We start from the raw sequence: 21,676 nt of genomic DNA on the forward strand, positions 1-21,676 counted from the left end.
AGCTGAATTTGCCAGCATTGGAGCTAAACAAAGGAAGAAACTCTTGACAAAGGTGCCAAGCCGTCCCAGAGCAGGTCAATCCAATGTGACTCCTTCTCACCACTCATATAGTCTGCAGTTCATCTAACAAGCACATCATTAGTGAAGGACAGCAGGGAGGTGAGGCATGGACCCGTGCCTGGATGGAATGCAAAAGAACCGTTCAGGAGTTGGTATGGACCTCTGCCAAGATGTGACACCAAAAGGATGACTGGAAGTACGAGGAGGCCACACAGTGGATGGAAAGTTAAAGACTTTTGGAATGTAAGGCTGATCTGCTCAGGTCACCAAAAATATCTTGATGGTGTTCTTAGAAAAAAGGAAAACAAACAGTTTTGGAAATGTCTGCTGTGGCAAAATGATAGTAGCAACAAGCCATGAAATGAATGAATGGGTTTAATTAACAACAAGAAGCGGCTTCTCATTAAGAAACTGGTTGGAGTCTGAAGCCCTGATTTAGCTAGTTATCTGTTGGCAAACTTCACCTCTCATTTCTGTTAGTCTGCCATTTAATGAAGAAAAGAATCAATTCAGAGGACTGAATAATTAAAAACAGGACTATTAAAGTGAAAGAAAATGAAGTTAATTAAAATGAAAACTGGTCACTGATTAGGCAAAGGGCTAGAATAAAAACCTGCAGCCACTGAGGTCCACCAAGATCGGAGTTGGACACCCCTGTTCTAGATGAACTAAGCAGTACCTGCTCCTCTAATTTTGACCACACATCTGTCACAGAATCTTCATGCACTGTTAAGAAGCAGTAGTCATATACAAGTTTTGCACAACTCTAGGACTGTGATCTGGGTCTTGAAAGAAGGTCTGTTGTTTTAAATTTTGTAAATGCCTTAATGTTCAAACTGGCATCCTGACTGAGATGGAGAATGATGCCTTACTCAGCCAGGAGGACATAATGGAAGAACAGCGTTGAGCCAGGGTGCTTTCTGATCCCTTTCCCATTCAGGGTAAACAAATAATGGACAGACTAAGTAAGGTGGTAAACACAGAACAGTTCATTCCTTCCTATGAGAGATGGCAGTGTCCTTCTCAAATTGTCACACTTCAGACACAACCAGGGTTGCATGGAACGAGGAGTTCAGGAGCACAGCCCTGCCGGGGTCCTTGGATGTCACAAGAGGACGCTGTCAATTGGCTGCTTTCTGCTTGACACAGAAGTGCTTTGAAGCCAAATCAAAGAAGGCAACTCAAGGCACTTAGGGGGTCAGAGTCAACAGACAGGGGAATAACACTCATCTGGAGGACCAGAAGGAGAGGGAAAGGACTAAACATGGTCTTTACTTGTGTTGTTGTGGTCATGCCAGCTTGCAAAGGTTCTGTCTTTTAAAACAGCAAGACCTGTCTATGATTTGATTGTGTCTGGGGTTTGAGTGTTATATGGGACACAACTGTTATATGTTATTTTATTTTAGAATATTCGGTAGAAGATATTTTGTAGAAAAATTTAAATTTAGACTTTGAAAAATTATATTTGTTATAGGTTTGATTCCTACAGCACAAGCATGTTCCTTTTTAACACATTAAGCTAAATGGAAAAAAATATCATACAATATGCTGCTTCCCCTTTTAAGTGAGTTTAGCACACTTCTAATTAAAAGACTGGGGTAGAGAGCATCTGCGAAGCACTACATCCCCTGGGACGCTACAGGGCAGCCCTCCTGGGCGGCTGAGGCACCACGGATTCCTGCAGGGCACGCTGGGATTCAGAGTTTGGCACAGCCCTTTTTGGTTCTGTGGGGGCTGCCAGGGTGAGCTGCAGAGCCCTACAGTGGACTTCCATCACAATTTCGAGTGATTCCAGGTAATACTGATGAGCTACCTGGAGCACTCCCAGGAGCTGAATAAAAGGAGCTGCCTCACTCCATTCGAGGAGCCAGAGTCGGGAGGAAGTGGACGAAGCTTGCTGAGAGAGGATCGGAGGCAGAGAGAAGGACAAACAGAGAAGAAAAAGACTGTGCTTTGTCTTGTGGTCATTGTGCTCTTGTGGGGAACGAAGAAAGTGCTTCCCCAACTATAAATAAAGGTGTGCTGTGTGGCAATTTGTATCACTCTGTCTGTGTCGGGGTTAGAACGGCTGTATGCGCCCAGGTGGTCCACAGTGTAAAGAAGCCATATTCATTCATATTCTTTAAATACTTATCCACGGCTGGGTCACAGGGCAGCCAGAGTCTAATTCAGTAATCATTGGCAGGGTGAGTGCCTGTACAGGGCACCAGTCCCCTGCAGGGTGAACACACAGGCGCACACATCAACATTCAAATTAGCACCTCCAATCCACCTAACCTGCATGTCTTCGGACTGTGGAAGGAAACCAGAGAACACTGGCACAGGCACAGGGAGAACATGCTAACACCCCAATGGAGCATCAGGGTCTTGAACCCTGGTCTCCTTTTTGCAGTGCTGTGCCAGTCTAAGTGAAATCTAATAAACTTAAAATATAAAAAAAGAAATATCAAACCAAATGCACCAAAATATGCATATTTACTTTCTCTGTATTTTTAATTCCTGATTCGAGCTGTTCCCATTAAGCAGCAATCTGAAAAGTCATGCACAACACAAGGTGGGCACAATGGAGAACCTTTTTTCTGTCCCTGCTTTTGCCTAATGACATACTACAAATAACTCAACTTAATCTAAAATTACACAGCTATGTGATACACAAGGTTCATTTTTTTTTTTTGTTTATATTCCTGCAATGGGAAGCCACAAGTCTGCCTTGTATTCCCAAGGTTGGCATATCACTGATGCCACAATCAAGTATGCCATGTAGTCTGATTCCAAATGGTACCTTTAGGGAAAGACCCATCTGGAAATTCTACTGATTAGAGCTTCATGACAGCGTGAACACCACAAAAAGAAAGTCAGACAGATGTTTGTGCTCCAGAAGCCGGCATCATTATGAGCACATTACCAAACACCCTGAAAAGGCAGGAAATCTTCTCTTGAAATGCTAACAAGAACTTTCAGAGAACTTCATCCACAGGGACCAATACATTGCCAGCAAACGAGTCCTTGACAGCATTACAAAAAGAATCAATGCCGTATTGAACGCTGATTGTTAAGTGTCCTAGAATCTAATAAGGAAATATAGAACAATAACACAGAAAATAACTCACAAATCTGTTCGGCGTGGACAGGCGCCGGTATTGTACTCAGTACAATGGTGTGGCCTGTTACAGGATCCTGGGCCAGCTGAGGATGCACTGGGTGATGCAGATGAGCTGTCTCATTAACTGACCCTGTAGAAACAAAATCAACAGCAGAATGTTAAACATATTAAACCTTAGGCACTTTTTAAATAATACAGTTCAGTTCTTTATACACAAAAGTGTAACAATGTTAAAATTATGAGGCTCATGCTGTTTTAATAATGATGCACTTTATGTCATCCATATGGTCAAGAGATGAAACCAAATAATCCCATTTTAAGGTGAGGATTCTATAAATGCTCACACCCGGCCAGTCTATAGTCACCACCTTACCTAACAGGTGCCTCTTAAGTATGTGGAGGAGAAGTAGGGTAACCAGTGTCATGCATGCGTGTCTGTTGATCACCATCCTGACTCATCCTGGGTAAGTGGTCCCACTCCGGAACGAGAGGAAGCTCTGTCATTAACGCTTTTGTCTCTTTCTTTCCCTGTAGCCAGGAGAAGTCGCCCAGTGGGGGCAATTGACTCCGCCACTTCCAGTCAGAGGAAAATAAAAGCGAGATGCTCACAGAAGGTGGCATCTCATTCTGGAACCCATTTTGGACAGAAGGAGCTTCAAACCAGACCTGAGCTGCTTAATGATACCCTAGTTGATGTTTTGCTATTGTGCCATCGTGCACTGTTTTAGTTTCAAATCTCAGTTTGTTATTAAACACGGGTGGCACCACAACATTTCTCCAGTCCAGTTGTCATATCTCACAAAACCACAGCAGAGAAAGCCCCACACAAACATGGAGAGTCACAAACTGTGACTTTTGGCAGTATCCTAGTATCTGGTGCTGCATAGGGCATACGTGTAAAGCTGGGCACAAATACTCACCCAGACCAAGGTAGCAGTCTGACTGCAAAACAAAGAGTGGACATGCAATATCATGTTTTTTTTTCTAAACAATGGAATATTTTTCTTAAGATCTGAACAAAACATGAATGTATCCCAAAGATAAACATATACCATAGTGTTTATCTTATTGGATTATGTATGATGATTGGATTGTGGGGCACTTAAGATCTTGTGTGTTAAGTACATTTTATTATGTTATTATTATTATTATTATTATTGTATAACATGCTACATGTTATGTTATTATTATGTTTGGATACACAGGACATTTTGCAAAAAGATACAGGAGATTCCAAAGAACAGGATCAAATTATGTTAGGCACAGGGACAGCTATAATAAACTCACAACCTCTGAGTAAATGGATGCCCCAATGACATCTCACATCTTTTCATTTTGGATGCAAGGACATTTTTGTCATCTGGATGAATATAAATAACTAGCTGTGTAAGCCTGTGCTGTAAAAAGCCCAGGGTACTAGAAACTATTGAAATCGTCAGAAAAAAAAATTGAAATGTAGAGATGTCAGGTAATTGAAAGGAACTACTCTGTGCATCTCTCTCCTAGGAGGTTTCATTTTGCCATCATGCTTGCATCGCTTGTGCATTAGCAGATAAGTGACTTTGTCTTTTTTCTGAGCTTTCGTTTTGCCAATGTGCTCGCTTCACTTGTGTATTAGTGGCAGGAGGAAAAGTAAAAGGGATACCGTTTTGTCGATGTGTTCGCCTTGCTTCTGTATTAGCAGCTAAGCTAGTGACTCTTTCTTCAGAGGTTTTGTTTTGCCAACGTGCTTGCCTCACTTGTGTTATTAGTGGCTAAGAAAGTTTCTGTATCCTCTGAGGTGTAGCCTTTACCCTGACTCCACCTCTCACTTTCAGTCCAGACATGCAGAAACACACACTTCCATGTGTAGATGTTTATATATATAAGATAAGCTGGTTAAGTTTGCAGATGATACCAATATGATGCTAGGTGGATTTACAGATAACTTAGGCTCTGTTGAATCATTATACAGGGACTTGGATAGCATCTATGCTTGGTCATATTTGTAGAAGATGAAATTTAATGTAAGTAAATGCAAAGTATCACATGTGGGAAGTAAAAATATTCGGCTTGAATACATAATGGGACATCTGAAAATTGAAAGTACACCTTAAGAGAAGGATTTTGGAGTCGTAGTGGACTCGACACTATCAACTGCCAGAGAGTGTTCAGAAGCCATTAAGAAGGCTAGCAGAGTGTTAGGTTATATAATATGATGTGTGGAGTACAAGTCCAAGGAGGTTATGCTGAAGTTTTATAATGCACTTGTGAGGCATCATCTGGAGTACTGTGTGCAGTTTTGGTCTCCAGGCTACAAAAAGGACACAGCAGCACTAGAAAAGGTCCAAAGAAGAGCGACTAGGCTGATTCCAGGACTACAGGGGCTGAATTATAAGGAAAGATTAAAAGAGCTGAGCCTTTATAGTTTAAGCAAAAGGAGATTAGGAGCTGACATGATTGAAGTGTTTAAAATTATGAAGGAAATTAGTCCAGTGGATTGAGACTGTTAGTTTAAAATGAGTTCAACGATAATATAGGGACACAGTTCTAAACTTGTTAAAAGTAAATTTTATAGAGACATTAGAGAACCATAGATGCATGGAATATGTTACTAGGTAGTATGATAGACAGTATGAGTTTAGGAACTTTCAAAACTCCACTTGATGTTATCTTGGAGGAATTAGTGAATAGTGGTCTGAAAGGCCTGTTCCTGTATAAAATTTACTAAAGTTCTAATGCAAGCATACATCATTAAGTAAGCAAGAAGCTGTTGAAGCTTACTTCATTAGTGATGTTAGTTGTGCTGTTGCTGCCAAAAATGAAAAAAAAAAACAGTTGTGACTTCAGTACTGAAAATGTGTCTACATCACTCATTTACTTTGACACAAAGCAACGTAAAGCAGACGTGCAATAATTCAGCCAACACCATTACACCACTAGCTGATACACATGATGCAAAATAGGTGTACATTTGTATACACATCATACAAGTTTGCATCAGATATTATCATTGTAGTTATCATGTGTTAGCAAGCTTTCCAGGAAAAAAGTTACATTTTATTTTCTTAAGATTGCAAGAAAATTATTCTGTTATCTCAGGAAAACAATTAAAGAAAGCAAATGATATTGCACTTCATCGAGAAAATAATTCCATTGTCTCAAGAAAACAATGAAAAAAATATCTACTGTATATTGCATGTCCTCTTTCAACTTCCAGCTAAGAACCACATAAATACTGGAAAAGTATGTGAAATTCACACATACACTAGCCATACTGGAAGATATTTTTGACTTTTCTTCTATGTACTTCAGTGTTCCTTCTAAGTACCAAGGAGTTGAATATTTAGATTCTCTGGTGAAACTGACCTGATGTTAGTGATGATGGATGTGTGCATGATTGTGTCCTCTCATGAACACGATGCCCTGTTCAGGGTGGGTTTCTATTCTACTGGGATGAGCTCCACCTTCCTGTAACCTTATAATTGGATTAAAGTTCCGAAAATAGATGAATGGATACATAGAAAGATGGTAACTTACATGTTTATCAGATGGACTCACCACACAACTGAGGAAAGTCCTCTTATATTTACAAACCTGTCAAGTTTTTTTTTGACTCAGTTTGAATTATGAGTTAACAGCTTAAAGATATTTAACTGTTTATAGCACAAGCACTTTGTAAATAGTTAAAGGTCCAGTTAGCATTTCTTTGGAAACATGTTTGTTGCAGGGAGATGCACGCCATTGTAGCGACTCCCATATGGCATTTAGTTGCACTTTGACAGTGGTTTGTCCTGGAGCAACAGTTCTGTCCAGAGGCCTATGGTCTGGGGATAACAACACCATCATTCTGCCGGTAGTCTGCTGTTATGTGGGGAGCGTGTATGGTTGCTGGCATACACATAGAGGAGCAGAGAGCTGCAAAAGCAGCAGAGAGAGAGAAGACCTCAAGTGCACGTCTGAGGAAGTTTGAAGAAGATATAGTGAGTTCCTACTGGAAAGAGGAGTTGTAGCATGGCTAGCATCACTATGTGAACAATGATTGGTGGAATCAAAAAAGTGTCACAGGGGATTGGATGCTGAAAACCCTAAGGCCTGTGTGGAGGCTATGGGGTCACCTCAAACAGCTGATCATTTGAGTAGCAGAGCGTATAGCGCAAGGTGCTTTGGAGTTGACACCCAAGTTACATAGTGGAATGGAGGCACTCTCTGGGGAGGAGAGGGAGTGAGCTGCGTTCTTGTTTGGTTGTCGGATTATTTAATGTTTGTTTTTTTCTTTTTTGATTTCTTTTGGAATGACTTCTTGGACTGTTTTAAATATTTGAAGAATGAAAATTTTTTGCTTTATTTTCATTGCAGAGCTCCAAATGTAATTCTGGATATATTTGTAAACAGTCATTTTTTTGCGTTTATTATTTTTGTCTGTCATTGCTGAAATTGACTGCTTTAATGATTGCATGATAGTTATTTTTGAGATAATGTGAGAAGGCAATTTCCCCTCGGGGAATAATACAGTATACCAAATATCTATCTATCTATCTATCTATCTATCTATCTATCTATCTATCTATCTATCTATCTATCTATCTATCTATCTATCTATCTCTCTATCTATCTATCTATCTATCTATCTATCTAAGGTGAAGTATTGGCTCTAAAGATATGCGCTGGTAGAAGATTGCTTATTCAAATCCCGTTACTATCAGAATGAAATCACATTCAGCTAAAAGGGTGAGTCCCTCCTAACGTCCTCTCCTATACCTTTTCCTTTTGACCCCAACTCTCTCTTCTGTTTCTTTTTCCGGTTTCTTTGTGGTGGCGGCCTGCGCCACCACCTACTCAAAGCATCATGATGCACCAACATTGGGACTGAAAGCCAGAAGTCTACGTGACCATCATCATCAGGTCCTTCCATGAAAACCCTAAATACAAAGAGGACTGTTTGACTTATGTTAGGTAGATTGCCCAGAGGGGACTGGGCGGTCTTGTGGTCTGGAACCCCTACAGATTTTATTTTTTTTCTCCAGCTTTGGAGTTTTTTTTGTTTTTTCTGTCCACCCTGGCCATCGGACCTTACTTATTCTATGTTAATTAATGTTGACTTATGTTTATTTTTTATTGTGTCTTCTATTTTTCTATTCATTTTGTAAAGCACTTTGAGCTACATTTTTTTGTATGAATATGTGCTATATAAATAAATGTTGATTGATTGATTGATTTTCCTGTAGCAACCCAAGCTTTTCCCAGATGGTCTCACATCTAAGTAAGGGCCGGGCCCGAATAAACAGCTTCAGGTGGATGAACTTTTATCAAGCACAGGTGGCATGGCTGCTGATTTAGTAGCTTGATATTGCATTTTAGTTGTAAATATGATCAAAGACTCTCTGTGAATGGAGCTTTACAAGAATACATTATATTTAAAATGTAGTAAATTTAACAAATTCTAAACTACCATTTCTGTTTTTTAATATCTGAAAAACTGCAGATTTTTTTTTTAATATGCTTCAACCTAATTTCTGGATGAACTTTTCATATCAGTTTACAATGATTAAGTATTAGGTGGTAGACAGGGTTGTAGCTCTGCTGCCTTGCAGTAAGGAGACTGGGGTTTGCATCCCGGGACCTTCTTTGCATAGAGTTTGCATGCTCTTCCTGTATCTACATGGGTTTCATCAGGGTGTTTAAAGTTTTCTCCCACCATCAATTCTAAATTGTCCCTAGCAGGTGCATATGAGTGTGTTCCCTTTTTGATGGACTGGTGCCCTGGTCTATTTCTACCTTGCACCTTATATTTGCTGGGATTCTTTTTAAATTCTATCTATCTATCTATCTATCTATCTATCTATCTATCTATCTATCTATCTATCTATCTATCTATCTATCTATCTATCTATCTATCTATCTATCTAATTAGAGTAAATGTTTGTCATTTTACTATAATTCAGTAATTGCAAGTGTTTTAAAGTAGAAAAAAAATCTGATCTATCCATCACCCTCCAGGAGAAAGACAACTGGTATAAAGTTCTAGCGTTGAACTATATAATTTTAGTTAGTCTTAAGGGTGTGTATTATAAACCACATGGAGTGACAGTACAAATAACGAGATGATATACTCTGAAAAGTACACGTGTCACATGAAGTCGTACTATTGATCCTGGATAAGACTGATATTATACTAAATTTAGGTAATGTGGTGTTGTGCATAATGAAGCGAACTCTGAAATACAAGGTTTCTCATTGAATTCCCACATGTGACCTATTGTATGACCCTAAATATGTCACTTAACCTCCTTGGGTTCCAATTATAAAATAAATACATGTAAACAGTTGTACACAGCAGTTAAATGCAAACAGACTGAGTCAATATGAACATTAATTGTTATATTAAAGATCTGAATATAATATATGTGGACTCATGCGAAAACCTAATCTGGAGCATTGTCAACAATGGGAATACTTTGATTTGGATGATAGCTCTCTGAATGCACCAGATAAACAAGACTAACATCCCAGTGGTAATTTTTAACTAAACTAAGACTAATACCAAAGAATGAATATCTGATTAAATTGACACAGCTGGGTGGTGTCAAACCTATCGTTAATGACAGGTCAAAGGTCAGGTAGCGGTCAATTTTCCACTGACAAAAAATAAACAAACAAGAAAAAAGGTCCAGGTGCTCCTAGAGGCCTGTCTAATGAGAATCGCTGGAATATGATATCAGCATTAGCTGACGCCTCACAAATCCGGTGTCGCTGCTCTTAAGGAAAGGTAGATAGCCCAAGAGTTATTAGAGCTTGGAAAAAAAATTACCAGATTGCATGGGTCAAAGCCAGACAGATAAACAGAGTATAAATGTGTCAAGTCAAAGGTGAAACAAAGGTCAAAACCAAAGTAACTTGACATTACTTCTACTTGTTAAGAAAACGGACTTTAGCTTAGCAATGTGTTTTTTTTTTCCCAAAAGGAATATCCACTGAGGGATTCTAAAACACCGGTCATTCCCATATTTACAGCAGAAGTATTGTGACTCACGAGCAGTAACCAATGTGACAGTGGCACCTAAAAGTGATGTTGCATAAAACAAAAAAATATAAATTAAGTGGAGATGAATGCTGATGCTGATGAATTTAATTTTATGTAACATTTGAACAAGATGCATTTCCCATATTTAATAATAAAACTAAAAACGATCAATGTTCATAAAAACTGTCTTGTCTCTGTCTACCTAGAATTTTCCCGTTATCTCTGTATCTGCAACGACTTTTAAGTTTGGAAACTGTAACAACACAGAACACCCGTCGACAATATGTGCCCCATACACAGTAACCCGTGAGACGCCTAATGCCATACTTAACTCTGTTTCAAAGCTTCTCTTAGCTGGTGCCTAGTCAACTTCATGACTCCTAATCTGTAGAACTCAGTGTGTCCGTAAGGCCATATTGGTTATAGCAAGAAATTGCCAAAGAAAACCACATTTCACTGTTGATGTCCATGTTTTTACTATATTTTCTTTTTGCCTTTCCTATTTTCATTTGACACATTTTTATATTTATAGATTCTCTTTTTATCGGAGCTTATGTCCAGACCTTTCCCAGCTTTTCGGATGTTTTGCTAGGTTTTACAATTTGCATTTAGGTCATCCTATCTAGCACTGCCATATCTTATTCCTTGGTGCACTAAAGGCCAAGCTACTCATCTTCTCACTCACTTTTGAACATGGAGAATCCATGTTTCGGGTCATAAGTGGCTGGAGCCAATTCTAGTATTATTAATTCTAGTATTATTATTATAAAGCAGGCAACAAAGGTTTTTGATGCTTCGTTCCTTTGTAGTTAAGGGAAGGCTAACTAATCAAGTTTTATTATTGATTTACTGGTTGCTTTCTAATAAGAATAGGAGTTCTTATTGCTGGTTTTGGTGAATTTTGTAGCCTAATTTTAGTTCAAAACAGACCTCAAAATGATGTTTACTCAATTATGTTCACCTCATTTCTAAGTCCCTTTGAGTATAATTGTCTGCAAAATGAATAAATATGAATGTAAATTAATTGGGAAGGGTTTATGTCCATCATAAGGAGCAATTATGCACACACCCATATATAAGGCCAATTTAGACTCTCCAGTTAACTGGATTCACACAGGTGGAAAACCAGAAAACCGGGAGAAAAAAACCCATTCAGAGACAGGGGAGAAAATTAACACTGGACAGAGGGAATGCTCTAGCATTCTAGAGAGCAAAGTAATGTTGACCATTGTGCTAACATGCTGTCCCTCTATTAAAAATTACCATATTGTAGATTACTATTCAATAAATATATATCTATATGTTATACAGTATCTGCCGAATAATACATGGAGTACACAACATGTGTGTTGCCGTTATTGGGGCTTGTCAGGTGTATGCACCATTGCATCCCATTATGGGGATGAAACCTCAGATGTCAGTGCCTGAGGCAAAGCCTCTGATGTTGCGTCACGAATGATGGCTCACTTATTTGACAGAGTGAAGACTGAAGTACTCATTCCTAGCTATGAAACGCAATCTGATTATTTGGGTGGTTACCTGCCAGGTAATACTTGTGGTTAGTCGGCCAGTCGGCAAATACTATATAACATATCTATGATCTGCTTCTTGCAACTGAGAGGACGTGGAAGATGTTTGCCTGAGAATATATCTATATATCTATATATGTGTGTGTGTGTGTATATATATCAGGGATGCCAGGGGCAACGACCCGGCCGGGACACCTTGAGGGACCGGAAGAGAGTATACGCCCGCCATGGATCATGTGGGGGCCGTCATCCTGGTTGGTTTGGGGGCCACGGGTAGAGGGCTTGGAAGCCCAACCCTGTAGGGACCCGTGGTCACCGCCAGGGGGCACCCCAATGGGGACCCTGGACCTCAGCACTTCCGCCACACCAGGAAGTGCTGGGGGGAAGAAGAGAAGGAATACCTGGAGAGCTTCCGGATGAACAGCCAGCATTTCCGCCACACTAGGGTGTGTCCAGGGAGGAAACACCTGGAGCTCATTCGGGATGATATAAAAGAGGCAGTCTCCCTTCATTCGAGGAGAGAGTGTGGAGGCGGCCCGAAGAGGAAGGTATTGTGTGGCCAGGACTGAGTTTGGGGTTTGTGTGCACTTGATTATTGTAAATAGTACTTTGTAAATAAACGCATGGTGGTGGATTACAACATGTCTGTCTGTCTGTGTCTGGGCTGCATCCACAATATATATATATATATATATATATATATATATATATATCATGTCATGGATGTGTGTCTGTGAATCACCCTTCTAACTCATCTTTGGTAAGCAATCCCACCCCAGGACAAGAGGAGGTGCTGTTCTAATGCCATCATCTTTTTCTTTTCCTACAGCCAGAAGAAGATCCCCAGTGAGGGCAAGTGACTCCATCCCTTCTGGTCAGAGGGCTATAAATGTGAGACACTCACAGAAGGTGGCTCCAAACCAGACCTGACCTGCTAAGACCCCCTGACGTGGGCAGTTACATTTTGTTATTGTGCCATTATGTGCCATTTTTGTTTAAAATCAGTTTTTTCTTAAACAGGGTAAACAGGTTGGCACCCCAACATTTTCCCAGTTCAGTTGTCATATCTCACATAACAACGCCAGAGAAAGCCCCACACAAACATGGAGAGAACGTGCGAACTCCACACAAACTGTGACTTTTGGAAGTATTATCGTACTTCACCCGGCCACTACATACACATATACCCCAAAAGAAAATGCAGCCGCCACACAGACACCAATCAGGTTCAGGATTCATGCTGAAGACACTAGATTTATGACACCTTGCTAACCTCTGCACCACCTTAAAATATAATTTGGCCTGCACCATCAAATTCATATATGTTTATGTTAAAGTGACTTACCTCCAAGAAGCATTTCCTGTAACAAGTTGTCGATTTTTACCATTCCAAAGAGCTTGACAAACTGAATTTGCTCAATCATTTGCCAAGTAATGCTCTGCAGTGTTGGCAGGAGCAGGAGCAGCTCTCCAAATCTCCCTCTGGAATCATACTGCCGGTCATTGATATAATCTTCCAAGCTGACCTGCACCTGGTATCTCATATGTTTTATTTTGTTGGGGTTACTAAAACTCTTAGCATCTGAAAAACAACAAATAAATGGAAATAGGAATGTTTCCATACCAGTCAACCAAATTCTCCTCAGTTAATATGCAATATTAATATCCATTACATTATTCATTCATTTTCTTAATCTTGACTAAGTATTAACGGCAAGGCAGGAATCAGCCCTCAGTGGGACGGCAGTGGACTGAAGTGCAGACTTAATATGGGGCCCTTTGGATTAGAAAATTGACCTGACATGGATGTCTTTGAGATGTGTGAAGGCAACCTGAGTACCTACACATGGATAGACAGCTATTTACTGTGCCACCCCACTATTAAATGAAACTAACATTTTTTTTTTGAAATTCTAAAATAATATTTGTTACATTTAAGAGTCTGGTGTATGACTTTAAATGCAGTTCATGTATAGCAGCAGTTTCTCATGAAATGGTGTATGCGATATTAGCATGTGCATGTTATTACTAGGATAATATTCACCACAAAGCAAGACAGTGTTACGTTCCCAGCTTTATGAAGAATTGTAAGAAAGGCTTCAATCTACAGTATATTAAAAATATAATGCATTCTATATAATTTCAGAATGTGTGCTCACATTTTCATTTTTAGATTCATCCACATATAATGCAAAAAGCTCCCATTAGCCATGTCTGTTCATCTGTCCGCATGAATCATCTTGGCTTCTGGTGCACACAAAATCTACTGAAATTTGTCACACTTATTCTTCTAAGGTCTTCTGGACAGTTCAATTTTTGTTGCGGTATCTCAAGCACAGTGTGCTGTACATGATTTTTTAATTTAAAAAATGACAGTTAAAAATGATTGATGAATTAGCAGCTTATCTATAAAATGAAAACTTATCTTAAAAATTTTGAGAAATTCTGTGGGACTTCAACTGTGACTTACTTTACTGTTTCAACTTTACCATGATAGCGGTTACCTCAACTTGTATGTTTTTCTTTTTTTTTCTTTTATTCCTTCAACATCCACATCTAATGGCAAAACAGTGAAACACCTGCAGCCATGCAGACTGGAACAAGCCATGTGGCTGCAGGAAAGGGTATGGGGTGGAGTCAGATGTAGGCAGGGTTGGATAACTGACTATTTCCATATAAGAAAGGTATAACATTAAATGTGCACTAATTTAAATCACTAATAGTCATATAGTTTAGTCAATATGGTAGCAATGATATTGATGTTTATGTTTGGAAAAGTAAAAAATGCAAATAATTTAACTTATATAGAAATGTAAGAAAGATGGTTCAGTGACACTTTTTTGTTTTATTTATTGTATAGCCATACCATGTGCACTTCAGGATAGGTCATCCAACTCAAGCTAAGTATGTTCAGGCCCGGCCAGTAATTAGATGGGAGACCAACAAGGAAAAGCTTGGGTTGCTGCTGGAAGAGGTGTTGGCAATGCTAATAGGGGGCACTTACCCTGTGGTCGGAATGTGAATCCCAATGCCCCAGTGCAGTGACAGGCACAAAGTGCCATCCTTCATATGAGACATAAAACCGAGATTCTGATTCTGTGGTTAGAAAAGATCCCTGGGCATTCTTTGTAAAGAGTAGGGTGTATCCCGATGTCCAGGCTTAACTGCCCATCACGGCCTGGACATTCTGGTCTCCTAATCATCCCCTGTCTCTAAATGGCTGTCTGTCTCAGCACTTCACCACCTAGTAGCTCATGTGTGATGAGCGTACTGGCACAAAAATGGCTGCCATTGCATCATCCAATTGGATTCTGCACATTAAAGGTGGTAGACGTGGCGCCCAACTCAATGAATCTCTTTGAATAGTGAGAAAATCGCTAAATAAATCTAAAGAATTGTTATTATTATTAGTAGTAGTAGTAATAGTAGTATTTGTATGCTACAATAACTAAAGCTGCGCCTTTTTTATTTCCGGTACACTAAAAACAAACTATAATCTAAAGTTTATAATAATTCAACATTTCTCTGACACTATGATTTATCGGCAGCATTCCAGAATGATTCTATGATGTTCTGATGCTGCCAACAAATTTTAGATTGAGGCTTCAGATTTAAAATCTTTATCTGGTACTTTTTTGAAAAATCTGGTTTATGAGTTATGAATTACAGTTAGTCACAAATCCTCTACATTCAACATCTAACAACAGCACTTGAATCATTTCATCATTTGAGATGGAATCTGCTGTCTATGAAAACAATTTTCAATTTTAGCCAGATGATATTATAAAAAGACATCAAAAACATTTTTGTACACTATTAATATATTCTGTTATCGCTGTTATTTTTGAATATGATAAACTGTTAGAAAAACATGTAATAAACATAATTCTAAAATAAACACTATGATGAAGTGACTACAAAATTTTAAAGTGTACCTGAATATTACACCATGTGTATATTGTTTTACTTGCTACCTGTTAGGCCAAACATGAATGTGTAACTGTATTTTACAGCTGAACAATTTATGTCTGTATTATTTCAAACTAACACGTTTTAAAAGCCTGTTAGGTCTATACATCTTCCAATAATAAGTCATTAATAAATATTATAATACATAACATATTATTAGCTCAAGTACATTCATAAAGTTATAAATTTCATTAAATGATAATTCACATACTGGTAACACTTTAAAATAATCTCGCTAGGCATTAAGAATTGTGATACAATGCCTAATAGATTATTAACTGATGTGAATTGAACACTTGTAAATTTCATTAAATTTAACAACTTTTATTGATAAGTCATTAACTAACATAACATTTCTTTACATCATTACAAATGAATTACTTATTAATTATAGATTTTTTACAGTACCTAGTTTTAAATTGAAACCATTTATCCATTGTAAAGGTTTGTAGAGATCTGTTATCAAAAGTAATAAAAGATATTATCTAAAGCCACCTTACAAGCGTAAATAGCAAAACAATTACCTGGGTCAAAGAAAACAATCGCCTTTAGAGAAGCATACTCATTGTCGTCAATGAGAATATCTTGAAACGGGACAACCAGTTCATCCAAAATCCGGTTTGCCACACGGCTTATCTCAATTTCAGGACAATTTCGATGGATTACACAATCATTACCTACAGGAATGGACAATTAAAATTTGATTACTGCATATTCTTATGGGTTACTTTGAACCAATATTGTGTTACAAAACATTGAGTAACATCATGAGATATGGTATATGTTCAAATATAATGTTTAACTTTTATGCATGCATATATATATATATATATATATATATATATATATATATATATATATATATATATAAACTGCTCAAAAAATTAAAGGAACACTTTGAAAACACATCAGATCTCAATGGGAAAAAGAAATCCTCCTGGATATCTATACTGATATAGACTGGGTAATGTGTTAGGAGCGAAAGGATGCCACATCGTTTGATGGAAATGAAAATGATCAACCTACAGAGCCCTGAATTCAAAGGCGCCCCAAAAATCAGAGTGAAAAATTATGTGGCAGGCTAGTCCATTTTGCCAAAATTTAATTGCAGCAACTCAAAATTGTACGCAGCACTTTGTATGGCCCCTGTGTTCTTGTATACATGCCTGACAACATCGGTGCATGCTTCTAATGAGATGACAGATGGTGTTGTGGGGATCTCCTCCCAGATCTGGACCAGGGCATCACTGAGCTCCTGGACAGTCTGAGGTGCAACCTGGTGGCATTGGATGGACCAAAACATAATGTCCCAGAGGTGTTCTATTGGATTTAGGTCAGGAAAGTGTGGTGGCCAGTCAATGGTATCAATTCCTTCATCCTCCAGGAACTGCCTGCATACTCTCTCACCACATGAGGCCAGGAATTGTCGTGCACCAGGAGCCACTGTACCAGCATAGGGTCTGACAATGGGTCCAAGGATTTCATCCTGATACCTAATGGCAGCCAAGGTGCCTTTGTCAAGCCTGCAGCGGTCTGTGTGACCCTCCATGGATATGCCTCCCCAGACAATCATTAACCCACCACCAAACTGCTCATGCTGAATGATGTTACAGGCAGCATAATGTTCTCCATGGCTTCTCCAGACCCTTTCACTTCTGTCACGTGCTCAGGGTGAACCTGCTCTCATCTGTAAAAGCACAGGGCACCAGTGGTGCATCTGCCAATTCTGGTATTCTATGGCGAATGCCAATCGAGCTGCATGCTGCTGGGCAGTGAGCTCAGGGCCCATTAGAGGACATGGGGCCCTTGGGTCACCCTCATGAAGTCTTTCTGGTTGTTTGGTCAGAGACATTCACACCAGTGGCCTGCTGGAGGTCATTTTGTAGGGCTCTGGCAGTGCTCATCCTGTTCCTCCTTGCCCAAAGGAGCAGATACTGGTCCTGCTGATGGGTTATGGACCTTCTATGGCCCTCTCCAGCTCTCCTAGAGTAACTGCTTGTCTCCTAGAATCTCCTCCATGCCCTTGAGACTGTGCAGGGAGACACAGCAAACCTTCTGGCAATGACACGTATTGATGTGCCATCCTGGAGAAGTTGGACTACCTGTGCAACCTCTGTAGGGTCCAGGTATCACCTCGTGCTACCAGTAGTGACACTGACTGTAGCCAAATGCAAAACTAGTGAAGAAACAGTCAGAAAAGATGAGGAGGGAAAAATGTCAGTGGCCTCCACCTGTTAAACCATTCCTGTTTTGGGGGTCATCTCATTGTTGCCCCTCTAGTGCATCTGTTGTTAATTTCATTAACACCACAGCAGCTGAAACTGATTAACAACCCCCTCTGCTACTTAACTGACCAGATTAATATCCCAAAGTTTCATTGACTTTATGCTATACTCTGATTAAAAAGTGTTCCTTTAATTCTTTTGAGCAGTATATATATATATACACACACACAGTATATAAGGTTGCCTTTAGGGGGCATCTCTTGACTCCCTATCCTTTCACACATCTTTACCAACACAGTTTTGGTGCAAACACAATTGTTTTCTTATTACAAATTCCTTTCACAGGTTAATTCCATTTAATAGTATGCACACCCCTTTCACCTCCTCTTCTTCCAGGGCAGCCTCCCTTGACTCCTCTCCCAGCGCTCACTCTCCATGTGAGTGGAGATGGCCCCTTTTTGGCAGGGTCAGACTGGAGCTCTTTCCTGCAGCTCCTCCTGGTGGCCCCATGGTACCCAGCAGGTCAGTCCCACTGGACTGCAATTCCCAGCATGCCCTGCAACCCTATGAATAGGCTATATATACTTTTTAGACAATAATTTGCTTCACCCTCATGTGTTTACGAAGTAGAAAGAAAACTGTCAGAACATAGGAAAGGCATGAAAACTCCACACAGACAGTGACGAGCTGAAATCCCTAGAGCTGTGATGCATATTTATTTTATTACACACAATAAATAAATATATGTATTTTTGTTACAAAGCTAAAATGTAATTCTGTAGAAATCAGAAAGGTAGTGTTTAAACATACAGTAAAAACAGCTATGGGAATGTCATGAAGTGTGTTCGGGGTCTTGGCGGATTAACGCACATGCAAGTAGTTTTCAAAACTATGCGACTCAGAAGTTGAGGGTGTGGGTAAAAGCAATGAGCAGCCATGGAGATTCATGGGAAAGGTGCTATATAAATAAAATGTATTATTATTATTATTAATGGGGAAATGGTCTGAGTAGTCATTCATGTGTGGAAGACAGAATGGCTAAAATATCCCACAGTAGGGCTCCGCAAATCATTTAGTGTATCTGCATCCACAAGGAGTGTAAAACAGAACTGAGTAGATTTGAGAGGGAAAACAGACAAGAGGTACGATTACTGGTGTGAGAGACAGAAGGATGGAAAAAGCAGCTTGACTGGTTATTGTTTTTTAAAAAGCCAGCAGAGACTCTGAAGTAGCTACAATGTTGCCCATTAATCTGTGGAGTGGGCAAGCTGAGGGTAGGTCAGTGGAGTCAGTTGGAGGAAGGAGTTGGAAAACATGGCAGCATCTGGTAGATGGGAAGGACAACCTGGAGACTGTTGAGGTGGTACAGTTCGGAGTCTGTTTGATGAATTGGAATGCAGCAAGCTGCACCATAGGACAAGCATAGCGCAACTGCATCTATTGAAGGACAAGGAATCTTGGGAGTTGTAGACAGCCCCAATTAGGGTCTGCATGCTAGACCATGTGAAGGCACAGGCTACATAGTTGAGGACTCCCAAAGTCGTGATGGGGACTGGAAATGGTAGGAAAACAAACCAAGGTTTTATCTCTCCACCACTTTGGATTTCAAATTATTTATTTGGTTTCATGCCTTTCACTTGAGCACAGTTTTAATGTATTATTTATTGATAACTTTAAACTGCACTGAACATTGACTGCAAAATTTTGCACATTTGCACTATCAACTGTAATTGTTTTCCAATTGCCCAAGTCCATCTTGGTGAATAACTGTGGAATTCCAGCTTGTATGCCAGCTGTGGACAGCCCGGGTTTCACAGAGTAGCACAACTAAACTCAAAGTTAGATTGTTGTTTTAGTCAGATGTGTTAAAAGTAGACTGTAGTTAAGTAAAAAAATTGCTTGAAAACACATCCAAGCAAAGGTCACAAACTAACCCTGAAATAGTTTTAATTGTTTAGGTTTCAATAATGAAAAAAAAAATTCTTATTTACCAAGCAACAGGACATCTTTAAACGGGGTAGATCTCTTTGCTACGCCGAGGACTAAATGTTCTCCTGCATGTGCTCTTAGGAGGCAAACCTAAAAACAGAAAGCATATTTACATGATCTGTTACATTTAAATAAAATGCAAAAACAGTGCAAACAAAACAACATGTTCTTGTCATACTATATGTAAAAGATTCAGTATCATTATTTGATTGGTTGAAGCAATTTATAAAAGCACAGTATTGCCCTTAAACTTTGAACAGTGCCTCTCCTTGCTTTGTAAACGACATTGTGAAGGTGTGTTCCATGGAAAGACACTATACACTATAAATGAATCACATTTTATTCTATGTAGCACTATTATGCATCATCACAAATACTTTACAGAGGTAACAAAACTACCTAGTATTAAATATATAAACTAAACAGACTCCAGCTGAACATTTTATAAGCGGACATAACAGATTTAAACATCAAAAATTGTAATAAGCTATGCAAATCAAAGACTGCAAAACTGGGTACAACAGCAGTGCTATTTAACTACAAATCCCAGCAGCCCCGGTAGTACTTTGCCATCGCTCACTTTTGGGTGTTGCTGCTGGGTTTACTGGATGAAATAAGGTGTGGTAAGAATTTTAAAGGTGTGCCACAAGAAGTTAGGAAGAAAAAGTCAGTTCTCCATCTTTTGTGTTTCCACCCAACATCCTACCTCTTGATTACAAACCCCCGATTGGATTACACTTTCTTTCTGGATTTATGTTCTTGTCCTGCGCCCCTTGTTTTTGTGAACTCATCTGGGTTGGTAAACGTCTTCGCCTCGAGAGCTTTACCAGCTTCTACAGAGCTTCACGCAACTACTGGAACATGGTAGGACAAAACCTTCATAACATTCAGGGAACTGTTCACTTGGCATATCAATTTGGTTTCACCATCATGTCATCTCTGCAACCAGACTGCTTGTGGACATTATTGTGAACTGTATTGTGTTTATCATTAAGAACTTTGTGCTCACTGCTTTGTAATTTGTATTGCATTTGTTAAATAATTATAGCCGTTGGGGAATTAGGGAGGACTTTTACATATACGTTAGTTGTTCAATAATCATTTTTTTATTTAGTGCTGCCTGCTGTGTAATACTATAAAATAATAATATAAAAGATATTCCTTAAAATGAATAATTACCTGATCATCTAAGGGCAATTCACAGAATGCTGGGATGTATTTTGCCCATTCCACTAAAACCAAAAGTTGCTGCTTCATAGATTCACAGATATCACTGAGAGTGGCTATTTTCTTTGATGAAATATCTGTGGATACATCTGGGCTTGGCACACTGATCTGTAAAGAAAATGATAGAATGTTAAGCTCATGCTGCGTCACTGATGATGCTTTTGTTTTTCAGTTTATATTTGTATTAGCAGGCAAATGACATACATGTCAGTAATTGCAATTATACAGAAATATAGCATAGCTCTACTTTATGGGCAGATGGGGGTGGTCTTGATTTGTCCCCAATCTAGGATTAAATATGTACAAAAAAGACTGATTTTATAACAAACAGAATGAGCAAACACAATACACAAATGAAGAAAGGAGAAACAAATAACCTGCGTCCTCATAAGCCTCTCTGCATAATTAGGGTGGGGTGCCTGCGGCATTTACCCACAATGTACTACAGTGTACCAAATACTCGCACTTGTAATCTCCTGTTACCTCTTTCACCAACTCTGGCCTGTTTTACTCCCGTTGCCTGTGCTCTTGCCAAACCCTTCACATCCAGTTGTATAACGTATGACACAAA

General features: G+C 39.2%; 1 protein-coding gene across 4 annotated transcripts in view; it reads right to left on the bottom strand.

Annotated features, from left to right (window-relative positions):
• Positions 1-21,676, bottom strand: part of hnf4g (hepatocyte nuclear factor 4, gamma) — a 162,048-nt gene that overhangs the window by 3,101 nt on the left and 137,271 nt on the right. For all 4 annotated transcript variants that reach the window (XM_039754410.1, XM_039754411.1, XM_039754413.1 and 1 more), the window contains 5 exons: positions 21,058-21,213; positions 19,881-19,968; positions 16,189-16,341; positions 13,041-13,277; positions 3,171-3,293 (listed from right to left, as the gene is read on the bottom strand). In XM_039754410.1, the coding sequence (XP_039610344.1) occupies positions 3,171-3,293; positions 13,041-13,277; positions 16,189-16,341; positions 19,881-19,968; positions 21,058-21,213 (757 nt within the window). The remainder of the gene's footprint in view (positions 1-3,170; positions 3,294-13,040; positions 13,278-16,188; positions 16,342-19,880; positions 19,969-21,057; positions 21,214-21,676) is intronic.

Source organism: Polypterus senegalus, chromosome 5, assembly GCF_016835505.1.
Source record: "Polypterus senegalus isolate Bchr_013 chromosome 5, ASM1683550v1, whole genome shotgun sequence".
NCBI classification, from domain to species: domain Eukaryota; kingdom Metazoa; phylum Chordata; class Cladistia; order Polypteriformes; family Polypteridae; genus Polypterus; species Polypterus senegalus.